Source organism: Osmerus eperlanus, chromosome 10 (genome assembly GCF_963692335.1).
Source record: "Osmerus eperlanus chromosome 10, fOsmEpe2.1, whole genome shotgun sequence".
In the NCBI taxonomy this organism is placed as follows: domain Eukaryota; kingdom Metazoa; phylum Chordata; class Actinopteri; order Osmeriformes; family Osmeridae; genus Osmerus; species Osmerus eperlanus.
In genome coordinates this window covers 10407088-10432156 of record NC_085027.1, presented here as the reverse complement: position 1 = coordinate 10432156, position 25069 = coordinate 10407088, and the positions used below count along the sequence as shown (strand labels likewise).

General features: G+C 42.1%; 1 protein-coding gene across 7 annotated transcripts in view; it reads right to left on the bottom strand.

The window, feature by feature from the left end:
* The window catches only part of myo9aa (myosin IXAa), a 79908-nt gene that overhangs the window by 45932 nt on the left and 8907 nt on the right, over positions 1–25069 (bottom strand). For all 7 annotated transcript variants that reach the window (XM_062472122.1, XM_062472125.1, XM_062472127.1 and 4 more), the window contains exon 2: positions 16850–17814. In XM_062472122.1, coding sequence (XP_062328106.1) covers positions 16850–17731 — 882 coding nt within the window. In that variant the 5' untranslated portion in view covers positions 17732–17814. The remainder of the gene's footprint in view (positions 1–16849; positions 17815–25069) is intronic.

The window sequence follows — 25069 nt, the reverse complement described above, 5'->3', positions numbered from 1 at the left end:
GTGTGTGTGCTTAATGTTTTGTGTGTGTTTATGTGTGTGTCTGGGGGGGGGGGAATCTTCCCATTCCTTTTGAAGCCCTGCACATCCAAGCCATTGAAAGGAGTTTCCTCTATGGTAATACAATTAAATACTCTGCTTGCGTAATTTAGCATGGCATCCACGACAAATAAAATGATGAGCGAAGCGTGGCGGAATATGAATTGCCAAAACAAAGGTGGTTGGGGTGTTCAGCAGAATGCAGAAGTTCCATATTTGGGCACCAACTTTCATACAGAGGTAAACAACGGAGCTGTGTTTCTCTGTGGTAATGAGGGGCCGAGGGACCAACAGAAGCTCGACAACTCAAATTACTTTAGAATTACTATTTTTACTTCACTTAGTGACTCTTAAAGCTGATATTTTTTGTTATTGCAGCAAACTTTTAAAAAAAACAAGCAACATGCTCAGCAAATCCTCTGTTGCAGCACAGTTTGTTTACCTGTAATCAGATGACAGCCATCACTTTGCACATGAGCGCTAAGCAGATTACCCTGGGCTATCTGGTCATGTAAAGCCATGCACCCTGCTAATACATCTTTAACCCTCCTTGAAACAGTCTTGTAACAAAACTATGGGTGCTTTTGAGAGCAAGAAACAAGCCTGCTTTCAGCAGCTTGTTAGCTTAGCTGAGCTAACAGCTAAGAACAGAGGGAGTAACATTGGCTGTAGCCTAGTCCTTTTCCTAGCAAAAAGAAAGTCAACTCAAAATGAAAATTGAAAAAATTGGGGTAGGAGTTTCCTAACCCATGCATTTGAATTAACGATGTGTTCCTCTGTGCATTTTTCCAGAACACTGGTATTAAAGTGCCTTTTAACTGTTAAAAAAAAGAAAAAAGAAAAGGGTATCCAACAAAATCATTGATCAGACAACTTAACCTAAATAAGAGTATACTACTAGTCTATTTGTTGCCCAAGACATAAATCGAGCATCTATCTTGACTGTAATACCAAAAAAAGCCAAGCGTGTAGATGACAAAGCATGACGACTACTAACTATAGAAGTTGGGGGCTGAATCACCCTCCCAGCTCATTGGTCTCAAACTAAAAAGGACATAAAGCATCATCCCAGCAGTCATTTACAGCTCCAAGGCTTGGAGCCCCTTCAGGTGAATCATTAAGCTAACAATAAGAAGGAAACCATGAGCAAGAATATGAAAGTCCTTCCCTGACCGCACCTTGTGTCAATTTCAATGTCTACCCTAGAGACTTGTATCTGCCCTAGAGCATACTTGATTGCTGACCTCCTACCACATTTATGGTGCAGTCAACACCATAAGAAGCGTTAAAAATGGAAGGCTTCAAGACAAAAAGCTTTGATGCATCACCATCTCATGATGCTAGTCATTCCTTCCACTCGCCCACAGACAGAGCCTTCGAGTTCTGAGTCATTCCACCAACCACAAGTGAAACAAGACCCAATTGTTCAGCCAAACGACCATATAACTGACCACGGCTTGAAAAGATCTGATATCAGCACTTGAGGGGGAGGGTGGAAGATACTGATGCATGTGTTAAATTGTAATATTACAAAGGTTAGAGTTTGTCACTGCCAATGGAACTGTTCCTGGTCAAATGCATTAGATACGGAATTAACTTTTGATCCACTTATTAAATACTATTAATAATAAATAGGGAGTCAGATGGCTGAGCGGTGAGGGAGTCAGGCTAGTAATCTGAAGGTTGCCAGTTCGATTCCCGGCCGTGTCAATTGACGTTGTGTCCTTGGGCAAGGCACTTCACCCTAGTTGCTTCGGGGGGAATGTCCCTGTACTTACTGTAAGTCGCTCTGGATAAGAGCGTCTGCTAAATGACTAAATGTAAATGTAAATACTGGACAAAAAAATTCAAATGTTAACAGAGAAACAGTGATGTTCAGAGTTAATTTTTTTAAATCGGAAGACATGATGCCATTCCGTAAGTATGAAGCACATCTGATTCACTGCAATTATTACAGCAGATCTATACAGACCATTTCCGTGATTTTGTACAGTTCCATGAGAGAGCCAGTGATGTCCTTTGACATCTTAACATGTCTGAAGTTGACTTAACTTAAGCTTTGTTATCACTTCTTGGTCAACTGCAATCTGTGTATGTGTGTGCGCGTGAGGAAGAGAGCGAATGAGAGCCTACGTGTCTGTGTGACAGAGAGTGAGCCAAAGTGTATGCATGCACGTGTGTGTGGTGGGCTGAGCCTTGGCAGAGTGCCTGGGGCTAGGCCCGTGTGCGTTTTGCAGATGTAGGCCTCCTGATGGGTAGTCTTCCTGAAAGGCAGGGCTTACTTCCCGGTCTGCTTCCTTCTGGGCTGGGTCTCTGACCAGGCTGTCCTGCAGTGAAGGCAGCCCTATGGAACAGGCTTAATGTACTGCAGAGATCCATGATGCCTTTTGCTTTGTTGCCTTCCAAAATCATGCCCCAATACACATTACAAGGCTACACAGTGTAGTCACAGGAAACAATGTCATCAATTGGATTTCATTAGAAATACTGTATCTTGTATTCGAATATTCTCTGTCAGTTTTTGGAGGGTCAGTTATCGGAGGATAGTGCCACATATTCAAAGAGTACAAAACAACAGAAAGCCTTTTACTGATATTCGACAGCTGAGTGACTGCATTGGTGCCTCACCTTGCCTCAGGGGCAGGAGCGACCCATGCAACCAACAGTGAGAAACACTGGGCAGCTGCCATTACTGTTATTGATCCCTCCACGGACCAGTCTACACAACACTGCACACGCCTGAATCTATTCCAACACACTGCAGCACTGTAGACATGGGTGTGGTTGTAAGCTAGTAAGTACTGGATGGTTTGTCTCAGACAAGGGAAAAATCTGGTAATACAATTATGTATTACCAATGTCTACATTGGCATTTTGTCATCTTACAATGTACTTCTATACAGCCTTCGCCTCAAAGTTGGGTATTTGTGGGGTTAACAGTGACATTGATGAATTACAAACTGACAAAGTTGTGCTGTTCTATGGAGGTCAAACTATGATCTGAGTGTGGCCTGCCGGCTGTGGCCCTCAGGCTTTGACCTCTGGCCAACTGCATGGCCTTCAACTTCATCAACACACCATATTCCAGGATCTGGACATGTCATTTACAGGACGTACTTTATAGGTGCTTGCGTGTGTTTGTGTGTACTGAGAGTTTTTTGGCTGCTGTGGTTGTCTAAGAGTAGAGGATAGTACCAGAGTAGGGATGGACACATTAAAGTGAAGTGTGCACACACACTCACACACACTCAAAAGTGCACGCACACAACCACATGCATAGGGGTAAGATAAAGGGCAATGGAGTACAATGACTAAAAAACAGAGAACAGCAGGGAGGGAAACAAAATCACTGCCACTATGTGTGTGTGCGCGCGCACGCGTGTGTGTGTGCAAATTGTGCTGAGAGTACAGAGGGTCTATATTGGCAGTATCCCTGATTTCTTTTCCAGCTAAGCTGGAAGAGAAACAGACTCAGAGAATCCTGATTATGTAATGAGTGTTCCTCCAGTGTGATCAGTCCCAAAGGAGATAGACATCTAGAGTGAAAGGCTCAAATCTAGCTCTAGCCGCCACAGTCTCTGAGTGACAGACCGTGGGCAGCAAACCATCTGGAACCGAGAGGGCGTGGGCCTGGAACTAGAAAGGCCATGGTCTGATGTCAGCTTATGGACATCTGGTTTATATTGGCACTTTCCCCTCGAAAGTGAAGTGTTTTCGCATATTCTGAGGGGTTTTAAAAGGGATGGGTGATGGGGGGAAGATGATGTCAATTTCCAGTTGTGGATGGTGAGTTTTGAGTATTAAAAGTCAGTAGTTTGATTCAGTTGTCTATTTGCAGAAAGGTGTACAGTGTTGTAGACTGGATTCGATGTATGCTCCTTAGGAACTGGCTTCAGTGAATCTCATGCTTTCTCTATTTGCTTATATGAGTTGCGAAAAGAGATGTGTTCTCATTTCTCTCAGAAATTGACTATTTGATCATTAATTGTGTGGAGTACATTACCTTCTCCAAAGAGATAATATACAGCAAATGTTTACTCCTCGACAGGTCTGCAAACGCCTTTGTAAACCGAGATTTGTTAAAACGTTTGTTAACCGAGACCGTAGGTAGAGGTTTACAAACAAATCGTTTTAACAAATCGAGGCGACAAAGCGTTTGCTGACCTGTCGAGGAGTAAACATTTGGATACTACAACAATACGTGGTAAAATCCCAAATCAAACACGTCGAATCTGGAGCAGACGCCATATTGTCAGAGCAATCAGCTGCACTTACACTGGTGACGTCACTACATCTCCAAGGCAAACTAACAACAACATCAATTCGTCTTCTGTCTGCTTCAGATACTTTCTTAAAACGGGAAGCGATTGCGGGGAGTTTGCGGACCTGTGCAAAAACCATATTTGGTTGTTTTAGTTTTTTTTTTAGCAGATGCCACGTTGTTAAGGTCAATGGCTACATCTCCAAGGCAACCGCTTGTTGCTAGGTCCGTAAAAACGTTTATTTACCTCTGCGAACTTTCAGGAGGTATATAAACGGTATTATTAACTTTTGAGAACGTCTTCTGGACCAAAAGGAACAGCGTATTGGTCCAATTATTACACTAGTATATAAGAAACCATTTTATTGTTTCTTTTGTTACATAAACTATAAACATATGGCCATTATTTTTGCTGCTATATGTAAAATAAGCCCTCCTCTGATGGCACAATACAATGTATTATATCTGCAGTCCAATCCCACTGGGGCCAATGCTGACCTATCCTTTTCATTGTGGCGGAAGTGTGAAGAGGGAGGAATTTAAGACACAAACATGATCTGCACTTCCGCAAATAGTATTAGACAAAAAGACACACAATCTTTTAAAGCAAACATTGAAGCCTACTTGCTCCCGAGGCTGTGTCAATATGGGATATCTCAACGCCACTTAGCTTCCGACTTGGATGTGCGTTGTTCTCCCTGTACTTACAGTAGATCTTCGCTAACTGAGCAGGATTTAGTAATGTAAGCAGGAACAGGGCCAACAAAGGTTTTATAGTAAGAGACCGGGTTGAAGAGACCAAGTCATGCTTGAGCCTAAATGAAGTTCTGAAGGAATTTAACCATTTAAGATGTTCAGACATGATGCTATCTCCCAGACACGAATGGTTACGGCCTGAACGTGTCCAGAAATCAGGGTCCATAGCTAATACCACTGATAGCATGACACCCAGACATAACAATACATAAAAACTGAAATAGAACCCAGCTAGGTGTTCACTAAAAGGTGTTTCAACGATTTGAGAGGTAGATGAACATTGGCTGTGATGAGGAAATGTCATCTTGTGAGAAGGTTTATACTCAGAGAAGACAACAGGAGAAAAGCCAGGCTATAACTGTACAGGTGTACAAATTATTTATATCTGGACTAGTCTCCTGTGCGCAGCGGAATCTCCAGAAGAATTTATGCAGTGTCGACAGATCTAGTGGAGAAAGTCTTATCCATCTGGCTAAGTTCACGTTGTGTTTGTCTGTGTGGGTATGAGCGTAGGCTATTCAGACCATGCACCACAACTTATATGTGAAGTGACGCCGAAAACTCACATTTCTTACGATGGCCATTTCTTGCCTTTTCACGAGTCTGCTCCCACTCAGAGACGCTGAACTAAGCAGAGTCGCTTCAATGAGGATGCCGCTAAAACAATGCATGGGCTGCCAGACTTAAGACTTGCTGTGGCAGAAATGGGGAAGACAGAGAGAGAGAGACAACCCAGATTCAAGCGGAAGCAGAGGAAATGCAGCCATTGGCAAAAGGAACTTCCTCAATCTGGTGGCCATACAGAGAGATGGAATGTAAGAGTCAGAGAAAGAGAGAGAATGACAGTATGTAGGCTATGCATGTATGAATGCATACAGTGTGAGCATGTGACTGAAATAAAGACTATACTGTCTCTATAAACAATTAGCAAAAAAAAAAAACTAACTTCGGTCCCTAAGATGCTTTAGCCCAATATATTGCAAAACCCCACTCACTTCCAGGTCAAGTCAATACCTTTTGACCAGCATTTGTTTTCCCTTTCTCACACTCAAATGTTAACTGTCGCATGATTCCAACATCTGTTGCCCGGATTTATAAAATATTTCTATGACACACATCAAAAACATTCATGTGAAACATAAAAGCGTTACCACCTGACAATGTTGGGGCTTTGTTGGACAACTGCTATTGGATAAGCAGCAGAGGACATACTGAGATTCCTTAGCTTAGGCAATGTCAACCTTGCTTTTCTCACATATTTGAGAGGGGCCAGCATTCTAGTAAGTGAACTCTGCTACGGGTAATTGTTATTGTAGATCAGTAACTGTTAGCCAAGGCTGGGTTGGGGCCTCCACTGTCCCACACACAGCTTCACCAGGCTAAGTGCATTCTGGGATGGAGTTCCTCCTTTATGTTCTAGACCACTGAAGCAGCAGTGGTGGTGGGAAGTAGCTGAAACAGCACTAGCTGAGGATGGGCGGATGTTCATAAACACAGTCTGAAAGGGAGATGGGCAGATGTATTTTCAAATAGGCGTCGTCTGAATGCCAAAATGTTTATTGTTACTGTGTCAATGCTTTTTGTCTGCACCTGTGTCTCATTTTAACATTCATGTTTGTGATAGTAACTCATACTTTTGGGAAGAATCTTACACAAAGAACTGCAAGTCATGAGGTCAAAATCTGAAGTGGAAACCTGCAGTGAGCTTAGAGCATCCAACTGAGACTGTGGAACAATGAATGCTATTGTGTTCACAAGGTTGCCTAGCTTTTCCAACGTTCAGTACCTTTCATAGAACATGGCTGTATGGAGACTTCTTCTGAAATCCTTCAATGAGATACTATTAACTGCATCATGTGAAGATGGACTGGTGTTACAGTAGCTTTGGAGTAGATATAATCTTTATAGGGCTCGGCCTATAACTCAGGAACAATCTTTTGACTGAGCCCAAGAGAAAGTGTGATAAGAAATTGCCAAAAGTCAGTAAACCTTTTTCATCTGGGAAGCAGCTGATTTACAGCCAGTGAGTGCTGTCTATGGAAGCCTGTCAATACTAAACTGGACTGCAGTAGTTCATCCCTTTTGTACTGGTTCAACTGGAACATAGCTACTTAGTGGAGATTTTCTTTAGAGATTCACTAAAGAAGATCCATATCACCTGTTTTGAAGTTCCTATCAGTTTCATCAGTGCTGTGTTCGAAAAACCGTGGTGAAGAAAGACCACTTGACCCTCAGACGTCAGTTTCTCTATTTTTCACAAGCAGGATTTACTTTGGAGCGCTTCCTATCCCTTAATCTGAGCAGAATATTTACCCAGCAAACATACTTCACCAGACTCGATACTACCACTAGTTCAAGCTCCTGTTTGGTGAGTGGTGACTGCTTCCAAGCTCCCACACATCATTTGTAAAATGTCTATGAAGTGGAGATTACAGGATAATGATTCACCCTTTTTGGAGGAAAATAAGACATGGGCATTTAGAGTGTCTGTCTGATTGTGATACCCCTCCACTGTTACTGACATGAATTAATTGAGATAACACTATAAGGGCGTGCTTTTAGAGATCTTGTCACCTAACAGGGTATATTGATGTAAAGACAGAACAGGTGATCTTGCAATACACACCAAAGTAGGCCACATGTCAAGCATTGGCTGGTGAACACTAGGTTGAGGTACTAAGCTATGCAACATATATTACTATGGAGGGTGACTTAGCACACTGGGGCTGATGCTAATGCACCTGGACCAGGCAGAAAGGAGGTCAATCCCATTACTTGGCACTGAGACACACAAACAGTGCAACTCCATTCAATCTCATGCCAACTGCTTGCACAAATGTCAATGCCCCAATTCTTTTTTGCAGATGAATGTAGTCACTAAACACAAAACTAAATATATTATCTTCAAAGAGTCTGGCGGTTAAAATAAAATAAGCAAGTTGTTATCTGTTGTCTAGTGGATAAGTAATGAAAAGTTTTTCCCATAGTTATACCTCTACCAATTTAATCACAGTGGTATTCAAGCAAACAGTGAATGAACACAGTCCCTTAGTTCTCCCTTGTGATTGAGTACCATTCTGAGGTCAGTGACTAATCTGATTAGCCCACAGCTTTCTATGTGCACCAACACAAATATAACTATGGGCTAACCATTCAGACATTTTTATAAAAATAAGTCAAAACTTTAAATAGCTTACATTTGAAATCAAAGTTTCATTTAAATGATTCAATTTTAAATATAAAACCATGTGTGTTGAGTTGTTTAACTACAACAGTTCATAACAGAATGCTAGAAGTTTATTTAACTATGGGGACACTGAGGGGAGAGTTTTTATATAAAAATAATGCTTATAAATATTATAATGAAATGCATGTATTTTATACAGGCATGGGACACAAAAAAGACTGAATTTATATATGGATATTTGGCACAATGTGAATTACGCCAACAGCCATAATGAAATGAGGTAGTCAAATCTGGTCGACAGCAAACAGGCTGTAAAAGACTGGAACCGTATTTCCGGACCGTTCCCAACAAAACCACTACAGTGACTTTCTCCAGTCATTGTTATGGACAGTTAATAAGTCGTTTACTACACCGCCGACAACATTCCAAGAGGGACAACCACTTTATTCTTAGCATGGTGGTGACACTTATCCTCTTACTGGGCTGAGTCAGTGAGGCCCAGTTCAAATGGCCGAACAAACACTGGGAGGTAGAAATGAAATTGAGAAGGCACTGTTTCTTTCAGGCCTTTTTTCTTGTAAAATGTATATTTGTAATGTTTCAAATTGAAACTTTCAATATGTTGGGGTCTTAATTAGACATAAGGACATGCAAAACAGCAGTGTGTGCTCAATACAACAGGTATGCAAGGAATACACAATATCCTGTTACGACCAGACAACCCAGTGAGTATTGGAAGGCTCGTAGTCTACTCCTCTTCCACATCCCACATAGAACTTCAAAGAAAAAACAGCCATAAAAGCATGTTGAAGTAGTCAGGTCAAAAGTCTAGACATAGTGGTCTATAATAAAAAGTTCAGGAGTGATGGCTTTTTCAAACTTCACTTTGGAGTGATTTGAAGATTTGGAGATGGCTTACTTAAAACTACAAACATTACAACACAACCCCCAAACCCTTCATGTCTGCTGAGGAAGGAGAGTAGAAGGGAGAAGAACACCGAGTGAGCATTGGCAAAGGGCTTGCACACCCACCTCTTGACACAGGCAGGAAGGAAAGAAGAGACTTGCAAGAGAGGGATGAGGGGGGAATAACAATATCTGGCAAGCTGCAGTTGGACATGGAGTCAAGGCCATAGGGGAAGGGAACACACTTTGTGTGTGTGTGTGTAAAGTAAAGAATAAATAAAAAAGGGACATGTTTTCCTTTAGTTCACTGAAGATGGAGAGCATTTAAAACAGAAACAAATTAATGATTTGAACACAAGTCATACAAACTGAAAAACAATTAACAAAGCCATAGACAATAGATACAAAATAGACCTTTTTTCCATTCATGCAGTCAGTGTAACTCACTGGCAATACCAGAGACAGCCTAGCGAGCTAGATCCCTCACAATAGGACGTAGACTCAACATTCATGTGTACTGCAAACAGGCCTAGACACTGAGCAAAAGTTGACATTGTGTTTTGCTGTCTACATGGCAAACAATCAAGTATGTTCTACCCATTCTATTTCTATCTGTTCCAGTGACAAAGCTGCAGGTGTAGTGAGGGCAGTGGCGCAGCTGGTCAATTCTGAGGGCAGGTGCCTGTTGCTGAGTTTGTGTGTGTGAGTGTAAGCGTACGTTCATGTGTGCATGCGTAATGCTGACAAGGCATCTGAGGACTCTCACGTGCCTCCGCTTAAATAAAGAGCATGTTGGGGCGATCCACACAGACACATTGTTAGGCTGCCACTGGCCACAGCATCTGCTACGGACTATTGAATTGGTGCAGCACTGAGACAGAAGCCCGGCCTCACACACACACCAGCCAGCGAGGTGTTGACCAGAGACTGCAGCCCGACAGCAGTTCTCTTTTTTGAATATTATTGTACTAGCTACAATCTACGTGACGATTAACTGTCTTTAACAACCATGTTCAGATGTTTTTAGGCTGATCAGATGTAGTTTTCAAAAGTACATAATCTATTTTGCATATCTGCTTGGCCAAATTCATAACCCCCACTTGCAAAGAGACAGGATGTTTGGGAGGTGTTTTTAGATGCTTTCTTTTCCGATGCTTCCTTCCCTTTAACCCCCCAATTAGGGAGTGAATAGAACACATGAAAGTTCTTCCAAAAGGCATTTACTCTGACCTTACGTTTTGTCAAATACAGGGGTGAACTTTGACCTTGAGTCCTGCGTTCCTACCCAATAACTGAGACCAAAATAAAGTGGTGGTCTAAGAAGCGCTTTTGTTAGTTCAGCATGTTAATCTAGGAACAGTTTGTACTGTACTGCACGCTAGCCTCCCCGTTTTTTTGCTAGTGTGGTGGTACAAACCTTCTGGAAGGTTCCAGTGCTGTGTCTATGAGGGAAAAAAATAGCTTGGCACCATGGGGAGGAGATAAGGAAACGGGAGGCTTGAAAAGAAACAGCAGGAGTCTGTCCAGTATTTCACTAGGGAATGGGTGTGCAAGATTGGTACCGTACAGCACACAGCATCCATTTTCCATTTGGGGGAATTGTGTTCAGAAGAGGTGTGTGTGTTTGTTTGGTGGGTTCATTACAGACTTGCTAGCTAACACAGAGTAATGTGTTGGATATGATGCTTAAGCCCTAGAGGTGTAACAATATATCGTGGAACAATATATCGCAATACAAAATGTTTACAATATGTATCGTAGAGTTATGGTAATATTTTTACAATATGACGTCCGTTTGATCCTATTGGTTGAGCTACCAGTGCGCGACCTACTCTGCTCGTGTGTCATGCGTGCATTCATTGCATTCACAGAAATCGCTTGAACTGAGTTAACTAAATTGTATGGACAACAAAGACAATTATTGAAAATGTTAAATGTTTTGGAAATAAATCTGTTAATTGAATTTCAGTTTCATAAAAAATGTTGTTCAAAATATTGTGATACGTATTGTATCGTACACCCAGTATCGTGATACGTATTGTATCGTGAGCTGAGTGTATTGTTAGACCCCTATTAAGCCCTTAAAATCTACTTCCAAATGTGATGGAAAATAAGCATTTGGGTTATGGCATAGGCTATTCATATGAGTAGCAATTAAACACCATGACTGTTTAGGCCTGAAAAGCTGTGTCATGATCAGGTCAGGATTCTTTTTTTCAAGGTCTATTGAATGACAGGATCAAGTGTGACCAGCCTTTCACATCTTGCTGAGTATGGTACCAAGCAAAAGTAAAAATGTCAAACCATTGATGACAATTTATGTTGTGTCAAGATGATAATTTATGTTGTGTCAAGATGAGAATAGAAGAAACCTTGAGGAGCATGAATGACTAACTGTCTACAATAGATTCAAGCAATTGTTTTCCGCAAATTATATCTATTCCACTGTCTGTCGTTTGAACCAGGTGGACACATTTTCCGCCGAGCTAATATTAAGCATCTTATAATCTCCCATTTTTTTCATTATCTCTGTATTAGGGCGAGAGGGGGATTGATTCAGGGACATTAGCTCATTCACTTCCTGGAGCCGATTGTCTGGCTGGGCCAACATGATTATAATGAGTGGACACGCACTGGCTAAGGAGGTTCAAACTCTGTCCTTGTCATGTGACAAAGGTCTGACTAAGGGCATACATCAATCAATTCTTATTGGGTTTTGTCTATTTTTTGGGGCCAGGAGGACGTAAAACGACACTTACAGTGAACAGTAAATCCCTTACGTCTTTGCTAAGCCTGCCCTGTTGGAGTGTGTGTGTGTGTGTGTGTGTGTGGGGGGGGTCCTGCTACCCACTAATACCAGTATTATGGCAGTTCAGGGCGACTTGGGTGGGAGTGAGCAGCTGTTATGTACGGATGAGAAAGAGAGGAAGACATGTTTGAGGACTGTGTGCAAGTGAACATGAATGCATGTGTTCCAACCATCCAAAGGAGAGCTTTTATGGAAGCTGCTGACCTGGGTTGACTCACTCTGGGAGTGTTTCTTTGGACCAAGGATTGGTAGAAAGATTTGGACTAACGGCAAACTCCCACTACGCACACACAAACACACTGGGCAAGAGAGGTTGTCGACAACAATTAGTAGACTAGTCTTTGTCCTCCACCTTACTGTGATAGCCCAGCAATAGCTCATGATGTATAGTGTCATGGTTCATTTAAGGCACCCAGCCATGCGTAGAGGTTTGACATGTGTGGCGTGTCTATTATTGTGTGTGTGTGGGCATAGACCAAGTGAGTCGGTGAGTTTTGGGTGTTTCTTGATAATTCTATAGCTGTACATTTACATTTAGTCATTTAGCAGACACTCTTATCCAGAGCGACTTACAGTACAGGGACATTCCCCCGAGGCAAGTAGGGTGAAGTGCCTTGCCCAAGGACACAACGTCAGTTGGCATGACCGGGAATCGAACTGGCAACCTTCGGATTACTAGCCCGATTCCCTCACCACTCAGCCACCTGACTCCCGTACATGGGTCAAGACTAACTTCAACTGTAAATGTGTGGTATTGAGACAGCCGTAACTCATTTTTTATCCATACAGGATATTCTACAATCTTTGATCACCTATTTTCATTTGTTAAAATAGTTGTTATAATAACGTTCTTGCTTCATATGGTGCTCATCTTCAGTATAGCCTAATTAAATCTACACTTTGGTCTCAAACCTGTTTGGAAGCTCTCCCACAACTGTGGCTCCCATTCATCCTGAATGGGAGTGAACACCTGCAAACCAAAAGCTCTTTAACCGGCTGACACCTGGATACAAACGATGAGTGGTAGTTACACGGCCTCCAGGGACTGTCTATCTCCCAAAAGAGAAGATTAAAAAGACTCCTATCTGGCCCCCCATCTCCAAAATCTGAAAAAGGGCCAGCCTTCTTCTCTGAACACTGGACAAGGAGCATTTTCAACACTTATCAATCTGTCAAGACTACTCTCTGTGAGGACGTGGCAGGTTGACAAAAAATAGCGAGTGGGGCAAAGTATTAGGCTGTATGTGGCATTTGGCAAACATGTTAGTTATCTCGAAGAAAAAGGATGCACTGTTTCCTGAACTAGGCTATTATTACTGATAGGGAGTGTTGGACAACTGGAGCTCAAAGGGGAAAAGGGCTCAGATCTGAAATGTTATGGTCAATAGTTGACAGAGGGTGAACCTTCTTTCCTCTCTTGTAGGAATAAAAATAGTAATTGTACAATATGGTTATTGCCAATATACAGTACAGAGAAAAAAGGAAATTTATTCTATGACTAATCAATAGACTGATTTTACAGGCTATTAGTGTTCAGTGATAGTACAGTTTTAAAAATAAACTTTTAAAACAACATAAGGTTAAAAAGATTTACAGGAGTTACTGTCTCTCTCTCTCTAGTTAAAACGTTGAATAGTTATGCAGTTTAACAAGTTCTTCCATATCAGGAGACAATTAATGCCAGGAATAATGTAAGCTATATTAGTTCCAGACATGCAGTATATGATTACATAGTTTTGTTCCCCACACACACAGTAACATACATCTTTATTTTAGAGATCCCTCATTCAGATTTTCTTTATACAGGCAAGTCACTACACGTTCATATGGGAGATAAGATGGTCAATTCATCTCCATCAAGCTTTAAAAGATGACCACACACCACCAAAAACATTACATCTATTCTAAGTTGTGCTACAGACATACCTGCTAGCAGTTTCCCGTCCTCATTTACTTAATCAGCGGCAGGGCTTGTAAGAACCTAGCAGTTAAACAGTGTTTTGGCAGAACTCCAACCAGACAAAAAAGCAGTCAGTAATATCCTCCATCAAACAATAACATATACTCTATCTGACAAGAATTAGCCCAGGGTGAGCCAGCTTCCCAACTAACAACCATGCAACATTCAACTTAGCAAATTTTGCCATTTCACTTGTGGGAAAATGGAACATGTCAATCTTTTTTTAGTTTACTTACAATACTTTAATGCTAAAGTACTATACTGCTATGGCATTTATCTAGCCTATGTTTATCTCAGGTAAAAATGTCACTTTATAGTCAGTCTAGAAACATGCCTTCATCCTCACAGCTTGGATAAAATAGATAACATAATTACTGTCAACTCAAACATACATCAATGTGGCCATTCCTTAGTATGCATTTTAGCAAATGAGCTCACTTGGTTTGTACCAAGAGAAATACTTGTCAAACCACTTGCTTACATAAGGGCACTTCTGTCAAGCAGAACAATATGCTTACTCATCTCAGAGGTGGATGGAACTTGAAAAGCTAGTTAGCATGAAGGTATCTGGTTAGCATTAGGATCTGAAAGACATAACCCTTCAGCCCTACATTAAATAGTGGGAGAGTGGCCCATTAAAGCACTAAAAGGGAGAACGGTGTAAGAGACTTTATATAACTTTTGACAGCAGTCCTACAAGTTCCATCTAAAGAATAGTAAAGGGCAGGGGGATTTATGTCTTTACGATTCTCAAAAAGACATGTCACTGGAGGATCAACACCACATCAAGTTGTACGCATATTCTTTCCGATTGTATAAATAATAATTTCTCTTTTGTAAGGCATTTTGACAACTCAAATCCTGAGACCAATGACCCCAGTCGGAGTGGACAAGTTCAAGTTTTTTGAAATAGCACTGGGACAGTATGATCACAAGGTTTGAGTTTTATTTTTCCAATCTAATACACACTAAGAAGTTACTTAATTTGAGTCTTAAGCCACTTCCTTTTGTTTCTAATTTTCTTCAATACAATACAAATAATATACTTGCAGGGCTACATAAAATATCTGTACTGCTATCAGTGAAGTTAGGATGGTACTTCTTACAGCCAGTTCCTGTCCTGCCTTGCATTAATCACCAACATCCAGAAGCACAATCTCACTGTGCAAACAGTTCAAGGAGCTGCTCTCCCGTTGGAGATCAACCCCACAGTGCTTACACATTAGCTACTGCGACAGGCACCCGAATGGTTAAACGTTAAGGTGTGAAGAATGTCATATGGGCTGCTCCATGGAGGAAGCTTTAGTAATTTGTCATGTGACACTTCAGACAGCTGACAAATTTTGAAGACATTTTTGTAGCCTGGGAATAAACATTTCAAAACTCTTCAATTAGGATTCAAACAATTATAAATAAACATTTGGAAGGCCAGTAGTTTACTTCCTTGTGGTATCAACGTGACTGGTGCCAGTCTGAATTCCTCAAACAGGAATGCCAGAAAGAATGCAGCTATGCATTGCTTTGCACACGCCCATGTTCAATGAAACTGTAGTGTAAACTGTTGAAGTATAGTTAACAGCGAACAAAGCACAGCCTAGGTCCACTGCCATTTTATTCAAGTCTAGATTTAACTAAATATCTCATCTAATTTTACCCTTTCACATCACTGTTTAATTAGCTAAGTGGACAAGTTAAATGCTTAACAACCCATAAAAATATAAAATTGGCGGAAATAAAAATAAATTAATCAAGACTAAATGAAGAATTTGGCTCTCACTCATTTTAATGATAGGATTACATTACTGTAAATTTGCTCTGTGTCAGCTGACCAGAAGAGGATTAAGTAATATCTGAACGTGTGTGCCAGTATTTATCAAATCTCAGAAAGGGTTTTAGAATCTTATTACAATGCTGTACCTGTAGTTGCTGGGTATTATGCAAGCATGTTCAGATTTTTGGTCGACTTGAAGAGAGGTACAGTAACACAGGATGTTTGTCTTTTAAGAGCCTCTCGCCAGTGACAAGTTCAGGTATCTCTTCGTCCACACGGTATGAGTGGAATGTTTTGAAATGGGGGACGGAATGCCCTGAAATAACCTACAGAACTTATTGTTCATACAACCTCTCTGTGAAGGACAAACTGTCAACACATAAACAAAACACAACAAGCGTTGCTTCGTACAACTTGTCTGGCTAGGTGAGTCATCCATCCCAAACTATCTGCCACCTTCTCAGTCCTGCACCTACTACACAAATACATAAATTCATTGCTGCCTTTCCAATCCAATTGTTTTTACAAAAACAAAGGGAAAAACACTACAGGGATTCAACTGTAACCATTCTGAAGCTGTTACGCACAGGGGAAAAAAAGATCCTCTGTGTACATTGTAATCGCAGCACAGATGAACTCGAACCGTCATAACGGCCTGTGAGGAGCAACTGCAGCTCTCAGTGGGGGCAGCTGTGGCTAAGCACCATTGCATAACTAATGTTACAGGACAGCAGAGTCCAAACACAGCTCATCCCAGCTATAACAACAATCCAGGTTGAACACAGTAGCAGCAGTCTATATCTAACTGAGCACATCACTTCATTTATTGCATTTACGACTACAGAGCAGCCAAGTCATTTAACATACTGTAGTGATAGCAGTGAAATAATCTGAGGGAACTTTCCAAATTCCTTGGGAAAGGTGTAAGAAATGCAACCCGATCCAATAGAGAGAAGATAGACACTTACAACCAAGCAATATCTTGTCTCCTCATAATGACAATATTACTATGTTAATTATTCTACCTTTACTGACACAATTTGGAGCCCTTCCACAGTTTATTCCACAATTCACACTTGCTACACACTTGCCTCCAAAATACAATACCTAAATTAGCTCTAGCTTTCCTAGAATAATTCCTTCCACAAAACCAATATCCTTACCTCCAGAACAGGTCCTGCTCCGAGAATGATCTGCTCCACGCCACTAGCGAATCCTTTCTGGCTAAGGGCGGTCAGGTGATGAATCAGGAAGTTGGTGCTCTGGGTCTTTCCAGACCCACTTTCGCCTGATATTACGATGCACTGGTTGCTTCGTCTCTGAAGCATAGCGTGGTATGCTACGTCCGCCACCGCGTAAATGTGTGGTTCCATCTCTCCCAGTGCATGGTTGTCGTACATCTTGACATATTTAGGATTGTAGATGGGCAGGAACTGGAAAGGGTTGATGACGATGAGGATGCTCCCCACGTAGGTGTAGATCTTTTCCTGGCGAAAGCGCGAGCGCAGGTTGTCCAGCAGCGAACGCTCGTTGAGCTCCGGCAGGCGGCACAGGTCGGCGTGGTCACCTTGCGGTTCCGGTTGGGGTAGCAGGCCACGCTCCACCATGCAGCGGCGCTCCTCCGTCACCCGCAGCCACATCTGGAGGCTGCCGCCGTAGTGGATGGAGCCGTCCAGGTTCTTCTGGCGTAACAGGAAGCGATAGTCCTCACCGCCCGAAAAGGAGCGTTGCTCCAGCGCTACGCGGGGCCAGAGCATCATGCGCTGGACGGGACAGTCGGTAGGGTTGAGGATCCATTCCTCGCCGCCAAATTCTTTCACCTCGGCGAGCACATAGCATTTGGTGCGGTCCAGGCGGAGACGCTCGATGACGCGCTCGATGGCCTCGGCTGCCGTGGTGGTCTTGCGGGCGCTGACAGGGCAGTAAATGGTGCCCTCCGCCAAGGTGCCTGGGTAGATGCGCACGGTGAACTCCGAGTCCTCGAAGCGCCGTCTCCTGCCAAGGGTACCCACGCCGCCAATTCCGCCGCCATCACGAGCACTCATGGCGAAGCAGGAGTTCCCATTAGCAGCACCTGGCACTCGCACGTCCTTCGCTGGGCTGAACGAATGACCGCATCAAGACATCACTGCAGAGAGAGAATGATACTGTTAAGAGACCAATGCATAAGATGATTCATCTTGGCTTGAGTATTCCTTAAACAAACAACCACTATTCACGACACAACCTAATCATCTAAGCTGAAACACAAATACAACTTCATGGGACAGCATATTTATAGAAATTTTGCACAAAGTGACAGTGTGCCTGATACATAATCTTTGAAAGCACCAAATTATTATGTCAGAGGCCCCCGCATGCACACTTTATGCACACATAAAAGGGGATAATTCATCTGGATCTATGGGATTACCATCCGCATTACACTGCACAGCAACTCATCCCAACGCCAAGACCAGCAGCTGCCATCCTGAATACACAATCACACTATTCACAAGCCCCCTCTTAATACACAGCAGAGGGCAATCATGGGGTCAGTGTTGGCCGCAGAGATTATTAGGGAGCTGGTGACAAAAAAGCTTCTGTCTTGCTGTCTTGAAAATGTCACTTGCATGAATGTAATTTGAAATGTAACTATTTGTTAAGAAACGTGCTTTAACTCTCACAAAATATTGTTACTGGGGATAAAGAATGCAGAGTTTTGTACAATATATTCTGATATGACTGAATCAAATGGGTCAAAAACATATCAGTTGCATTCTCTCTCCAATTCACACAAACATCTGTTGGACTGGGGCCATGTCATTCAGGTGGATCTTACAAAAACAGGTTTCTGTGTCTGTTCAAGCCAACTGAGACCTCTATTGTATAGAGCACAAGTTGTCAATAGTGGCATTTCCCAGACAAAATCCACAACTTGCCTTTCATAGGTGGACTATAACTTTGTGTACAAGGGGTAAAAAGGGGGATTTTCAATGTAGTAATTTTAACAAATTCATGTGAAGTCCGTAGTTTCTTTAAAGGGGTTCTATAAACACCAATCTATCAAATTGACTGTGATATTAATGTTGTTGTTTTAAACAAAGCTTGTACTATTATTTTCTAACCTAGTACAAATACATGTAGCCTTCATGGTACTTTAACTCAGAAACCAGGCAGCTTTGAAAAACAGGAAATGGAATACAGCATAAAGGTGTGCAAAGTGTAGTGCAGCAGGTTCTGGCTGGGTCCAAATTCAATGCTTTGCGCCTTCATGCCCATTTCCAGGGAGCAAATATTACCCACCCCCCACCATGTTTAAGGCCAATGTAACCATGTTGCCAACTGACATTAGTCATGTTGTGTAAACATAAACACACAAACACACAAAGGCCTACTCATATCAGCAATCTCTCTTCACACAGTCTTCTTCACTAAATTGCATAACGGTGGATCAGACACACACACACACACACACACTATGGTATTAGTAGGCTGACTGGCGAGGATTGGGCTCGGTGGACAACAGGGCAGATGGTCAATGCACTGCTTAAAGGATAGGGATTTAAGGTTGTGCTGCATGTGGCTAGGCCATGCTGGCCCCTCTGTTTACCACATTGGGACAATCAGCTAATGGTTTCCCCTGGGAAATAAGAGGCCCCTGGCAATCACTTGGCCTATCATAATTGTTCTTTCTACTGAATGAGATGGGGAATTATGAACATCAAAATAAGTTTAGCAAAGACTTGAGATCACTTGTCAAGTGTGTCCATCAGTCGCCTACATTAACTTTCAACATCCAGTAGAATTTCTTTGCAAATTCTTTGCAAACCAACTAGGCGAAGGGATTATCATCCTGGCATTTCTCCATGCAATGACATTACTCAAAATACTGTAATATGTTCTTTAAGCTTTAAAGAACAAAAGTACACCCAGCAGTGTCTTAATGCCATCATGGATGGACAAAGTGTCAGAACTAAGCCTAACCATGTCTAGCACGCCCTTCCGACCAAGGACAGACCTGATCATTGTTGTATCACATTCTGAAGCCATGATCTACTCGGAATGGCAAACAAACTTGACAATCTTGCTACTTGCTTTGCGAGGTGTCCTTGCAGAGAGAGAGAGAGAGAGAGAGAGAGAGAGAGAGAGAGAGAGAGAGAGAGAGAGAGAGAGAGAGAGAGAGAGAGAGAGAGAGAGAGAGAGCTAGAGACCATGTGCGAGAGAGAGAGAGAAAAAAATTGAGTGAATGTTTGAGGCATGAGGTCATCCCGTCTAAGGAGTGTGTGTGTGTCTCTGTGTGTGTGATTTCGTTCATACAAGGAGAAAAGGTCTCGTGGTGAAGATAAGCTATGGGGTTAGTGCCCCGAAGGAAGTGACACGACACACTGACTGAACACGGTGGGAGAGAGAGAGAGAGAGAGAGAGAGAGAGAGAGAGAGAGAGAGAGAGAGAGAGAGAGAGAGAGAGAGAGAGAGAGAGAGAGAGAGAGAGAGAGAGAGAGAGAGAGAGAGAGAGAGAGAGAGAGAGAGAGAGAGAGAGCAGAGAGCGCAAGGGTGGGGGAGGGAGAGATTGAGAAAGAAAAAGAGCTGGAAAGAGAGAGGAAAAAGAGCGAGAAAGAGAGTACGCCCACTGACCTCTCCTTGTCCCTCTAAGTGCTGATCCAGGCACAGATTAGGTTTCCTCACCTTTTAAGATACACTATAGGGTAATCTGATCGGTTATGTGGGAACATGGCCTTTCCTTCCCTTCCCATCAATGGTGAACATCATCTTGTAATCACTTAACAGAGTCGATTCAATAAAACTGTTAGTTTCTAGCAATGTATTCTGCCATTACCATCTCCTAGTTGGATGTACTTCATATTTCAAATAAATGCCAAAAGTATATAGGAGTAAATTGCTTAGGGGGTTAAGACAATTGGTAATGGGGTCAAGGTTAAGATTTATGTTCAGGTAATCTGGTCTGGTTGGATAAAGTGGACTCCAGGACTTGACCTTTCTCTTTGAGTGCACTGGGACACATCCAGGTAGTCTGATTTTTCTCCAAACTGAAGTAATTCAGTTTGGAGAAAAATCTTAAAACAGACATGCAGATGGAAAATATTGAAAAATACCTCCAAAATATCACTGGATGTTGACACAAAAGAAGCAAATGGGGGGTGGGGGGGGGAATTACATGATTGAGCTTCTTGACGGATCAAATTTGATCCGCTTTCAGAGGAGTCTTTGACCCACAAACTGGACCTAAACAGTTCCAAATGTCATAGTTTGTTATTTTGATAGATTACAGTCGTTTGTGTTTGCATCCAAATATGCCGTAATGCCCAAATGTGCTTTTGTGTGAGTGTGTGTCTGTGGATGGCTAATGGCTCTGTGGCAATGCAATGCTAGGCTCCGCTGCCTCTCAGAAACAGGTCTCAAACAATTACAGCGCAAGTCTGAGAGGAAATTGCACTTTGGACATAAAAGACATTACTGCAGCACATAAAAAGGCAAGGAACACTTGAGGGAGAGGAACCCACTAGACTGTAATCTAAGACTGAATTATTTTGATTTTCCATTAACTGGTGTTAGAGGAGGTAGGATTCTTTGAAAAAGACGCATAGAAAAATGTGACATCCTGTCCTGTCTCGTATTGTTTGGGGGCCTACATGAAAATGGGAGCTAGTGACTAACTTGACTTGCATAACTAAAGTTCATTCAAAAGCAAGCCTGCATCGTAGACACTGAATATCTTGGCCGCTTTGGGTGGAGAAGGTCATGGGATAGGAGGCTTGTAGGGAGGCTTGTAGGGAGGGAGTGAGACATAGTTTGGAGGGAGAGGGCACAGAGAGAAAGAGAGACAGAAGCACAGGTAACCATTTATTATTCTGCTACCTAAGTTATAAGTGTTCAATGAGGTAGAAGGTGTGTGCTTGGAGCCCTCTAGAATAGTCAGTCAACATATGTGCTGCATAGCATAGATAGATGCACACAGGGAAATACACCCATAGTGAACCTGGAGAACCTGGAAGCATTGTAGCTCACTAGTAGCTGTAATCTTGTCAAGTAGGTACAATTCACAGACATCCAGAGTTACACAACCCTACTGGAAACAGGGGATTATGGTGTAATTTAGGTCAGCAAAAATAAAAATGACTGCACTCTAAAACAGACCATCTACAATTAATTGTTAAAGATGTAGCCTGCAAATAGTTGAACTGCACCAAATGGCTACTTAGGTATTCACTGAAACATAAAAATACAGTAAGATCCTCTCCAGGACAAATATTCTGTGCAACAGCAAGTCAAGTTTCTAAAGCAAGTCTGCCTTAATCCATGTTCAATGATATATTAAATTAACAATATTTATTTGGTTGGTATATCAATGTACTGGTTCAGTATATCATTGGTTAAAACCGATTCAGACATTTTTAAGTTGTTGACACTGCAAAGCCAACATTTCTGTTAAGGTATAATTTCATCTTTGAGAATTATTTGACTTCCAAATTGACCATGTGGCCTCCCCTTTACTGCCAGAAATGAAACAGATGTGTCAGTCTCCAACATACAAAATATCCAGGAACATATGTAAATTAGAAATAAATATTTCTAATTACATTTAACAAATGTAAACATGAGTACGCAGGAATGCAGCTTATGGTACAGTAACACTGTCTGCTCTGAGCTTCAAAGAGGGAAGAAAGCAGGAAACTAACAGTCATGTTTCAGAGTTTGTGGAGGATGTTTCTTATAGGGAGCGCTCTAGTCAGTTGGTAGAGCTTAACTGTGGAAGTTTGACTGAGAGTGTCCGTCTACTTTGCTCAATTAAACATTGCAAAATAGACAATGATATTTGTTCTGTAAGAGATCCATAAGGATATGGGGGACCTAGTTACTCATCCCTATTCCTGTATCCTGTAACTGTATCTTCACTGGTCAGTCTTTGGAGTAATGACATGGAAGTGGTGGTTGGTGCACACAGTATTTGTTTGTCTGCCTAGGATAACGTCATAGCTGCCTTGGGAGGCAAAGCGGACCTAGGGAGAGGGAGTTAGGATGCTGGTTTTCTGAAATTGGACCAACGGTAGAGTTAACACAACAGAAGAAAAAGGCAGAGAGTGAGAGAAAGAGCCAGTGAGAGGGCAAAAGCTATCGTGAATAAGAGAAAGCAGGAGAGAGGGAGCACAAGAGACAGAGAGGGAGAGAGGGAGCACAAGAGACAGAGAGGGAGAGATTCCAGAGCCTACCCACAGTCAATCCGTGGCCCATCAAACTCTACCACAGACCTGCGCAGACGGAGGAGGACATCACTCAAGCCCTTGTCTGTGTTCTGCTCTGGGTCCATACACCTTGGCTTCTCGCCACCCTTTTCACATTCTCACAGTCTTTCTTTTGCTCAAGGATTTTTCACTAAGGTCTCCTTCTTTCCTTAGTCTATACTATACCTTCCAACTCCTAACGCTCCCCATCTTCCTCCCCTACACTGGTGGTTCAACATATAGTTGCTCTATTTGCACAACAAATACACCCCTTCCGTGGCAGAGAGTACAGTTAGATCTGTAATGGCTGCTTGTGAAAAGACCTTTGTGGGCTACACCCAGAAAAATGATGTGAGGCAACGGGCACCATGTCCCGTTTAGGTAACTGCCCCCTGTGTGGCCCTATCGGTATGACTATTACTTTGACAAGTAATACTTTGCACAGGATTGCTGCAAAATGCTTGTTGATGGTGGTGCTACACTTGAGCCCACATGTGAAGAAAATTGTAGTCTTTCAAACATCCTGAACAGGGGCCACATTTAGCTCATAGAGTATAGTCTGTGACTTGCAAATTGCAACAGAAATTTGAAACAATGCTGATATTGGTGAATCCTAGCCAATGTGACAAGTCTCGAGAAAGTGAGCACTGATCGCCTAGGCTATATACTGCAGATGTATGTATATCGGCAACTCTAAAAAATAAAAACTAGAAATTCAACAACGTGCACTTAATCTGCCTTTGAAGTACAGTGCCAATCCAATGAAACACTAGTCTGGCAGTTAGACATCTTAAAAATACTTTTGAAATGGCAGGATACGCACAAGTATGTGTTTATTTAAGTTAATTAAATGTTTACATCATCTTGCATCCAGGGAAAATGTAGATTCGAAAGTTAGGCTTGAAAGTTAGATTGATAGGTTTGCTTTCAATAAGCCCAGCCCTCAGTGACCTGAAAAGTAGATCCTACACTAAAATATACAGTACAAGAAGCCTATGACATTATTGAAGCACATCAACAGCAAGGCTGGAGTAATTAATTGCATGATAGGAATATGTACGCCATCTGTTTTGCAAAACAACATGTGGACTCCACAAGATTTCATTAGGCTATATCATAAACCTGGCTAGAACTCAAGCTTCAACAGAAACAATCTTTCTTCAAAACAGGTTTAGCTCGATGTCAGTTGGCAATTATGTGAGAAGAAAGAGCAAGAGTCAAAAACAAACTTGAAGTTTGATAAAAATCTGTTTGATTCACTGAAGGAGTTTAGGCCACACAAGCTTTTTAAGGCAATGCTGTTTGTGTCCAGGCGAACCAACGTGGCTGTAAACACCTTAGTCAGTAGGCCAGGGTCAGTGAGAGGATGTCACTCCAGACCCACCGCTTCCAAGCCAAGAGCAAGACAGTTACAATTTCCATGTCAGGACAGACAGATTTTCAGAGACTTAAAACAAAAGACAACTCCTTTGGATTTTTTAATCTGGCCCACAGGTTATATCCATGTTGTAAAACAGGATGAGATTGTTGGCACTACACAGGCTTCAGGGAGTCCCTATAAACCAACATTGACTGGGTCAAATGAGGGGACCCCAGTTATCATGACTATCTTAAGCTCCACGGGAGTCAAGCAGACCGTACCAACTTAACAGTGCACCACTAACACTGCCAACACAGCTACAGTAGCATGTGGTCACAATTGACACCTCTTCAGTGCTGGCAGAAGGTCAAATCAGCCTGAATGTCCTCAATGTAACTAAAGATTAGTTCTCCTATCCCCATCTGAACACACTGTGGAGATAATCATGTCTGATGGAAGTCTGACTGAAACACAAGGGCTATATTAGATCCCTCTACATTCTTTCTATAATAGGAACATGCTAGCCTTTGCGCTAAAGGTGGAACAGGTGGAACAACTGTGTGGATAAGCACTGGCAAAAAAATATGGGTCTTGTTGAGAGGACTGGGACCTTGTTTTGAAGGCCAGGTTGACAGTTCCATGTGTCATTGCTAAATTAAGATCCTCGTTCCAGCCATGCACAAGTTATTATTGTTGTAGCTCCACGAGGGTACGAGGAGACTGTGGTGAAGGATGTAAATTACACAGTGCACTGGACCCATCCAAGGACATAAAAGGTAGGCCAATTCTGTAGAAGCAAGT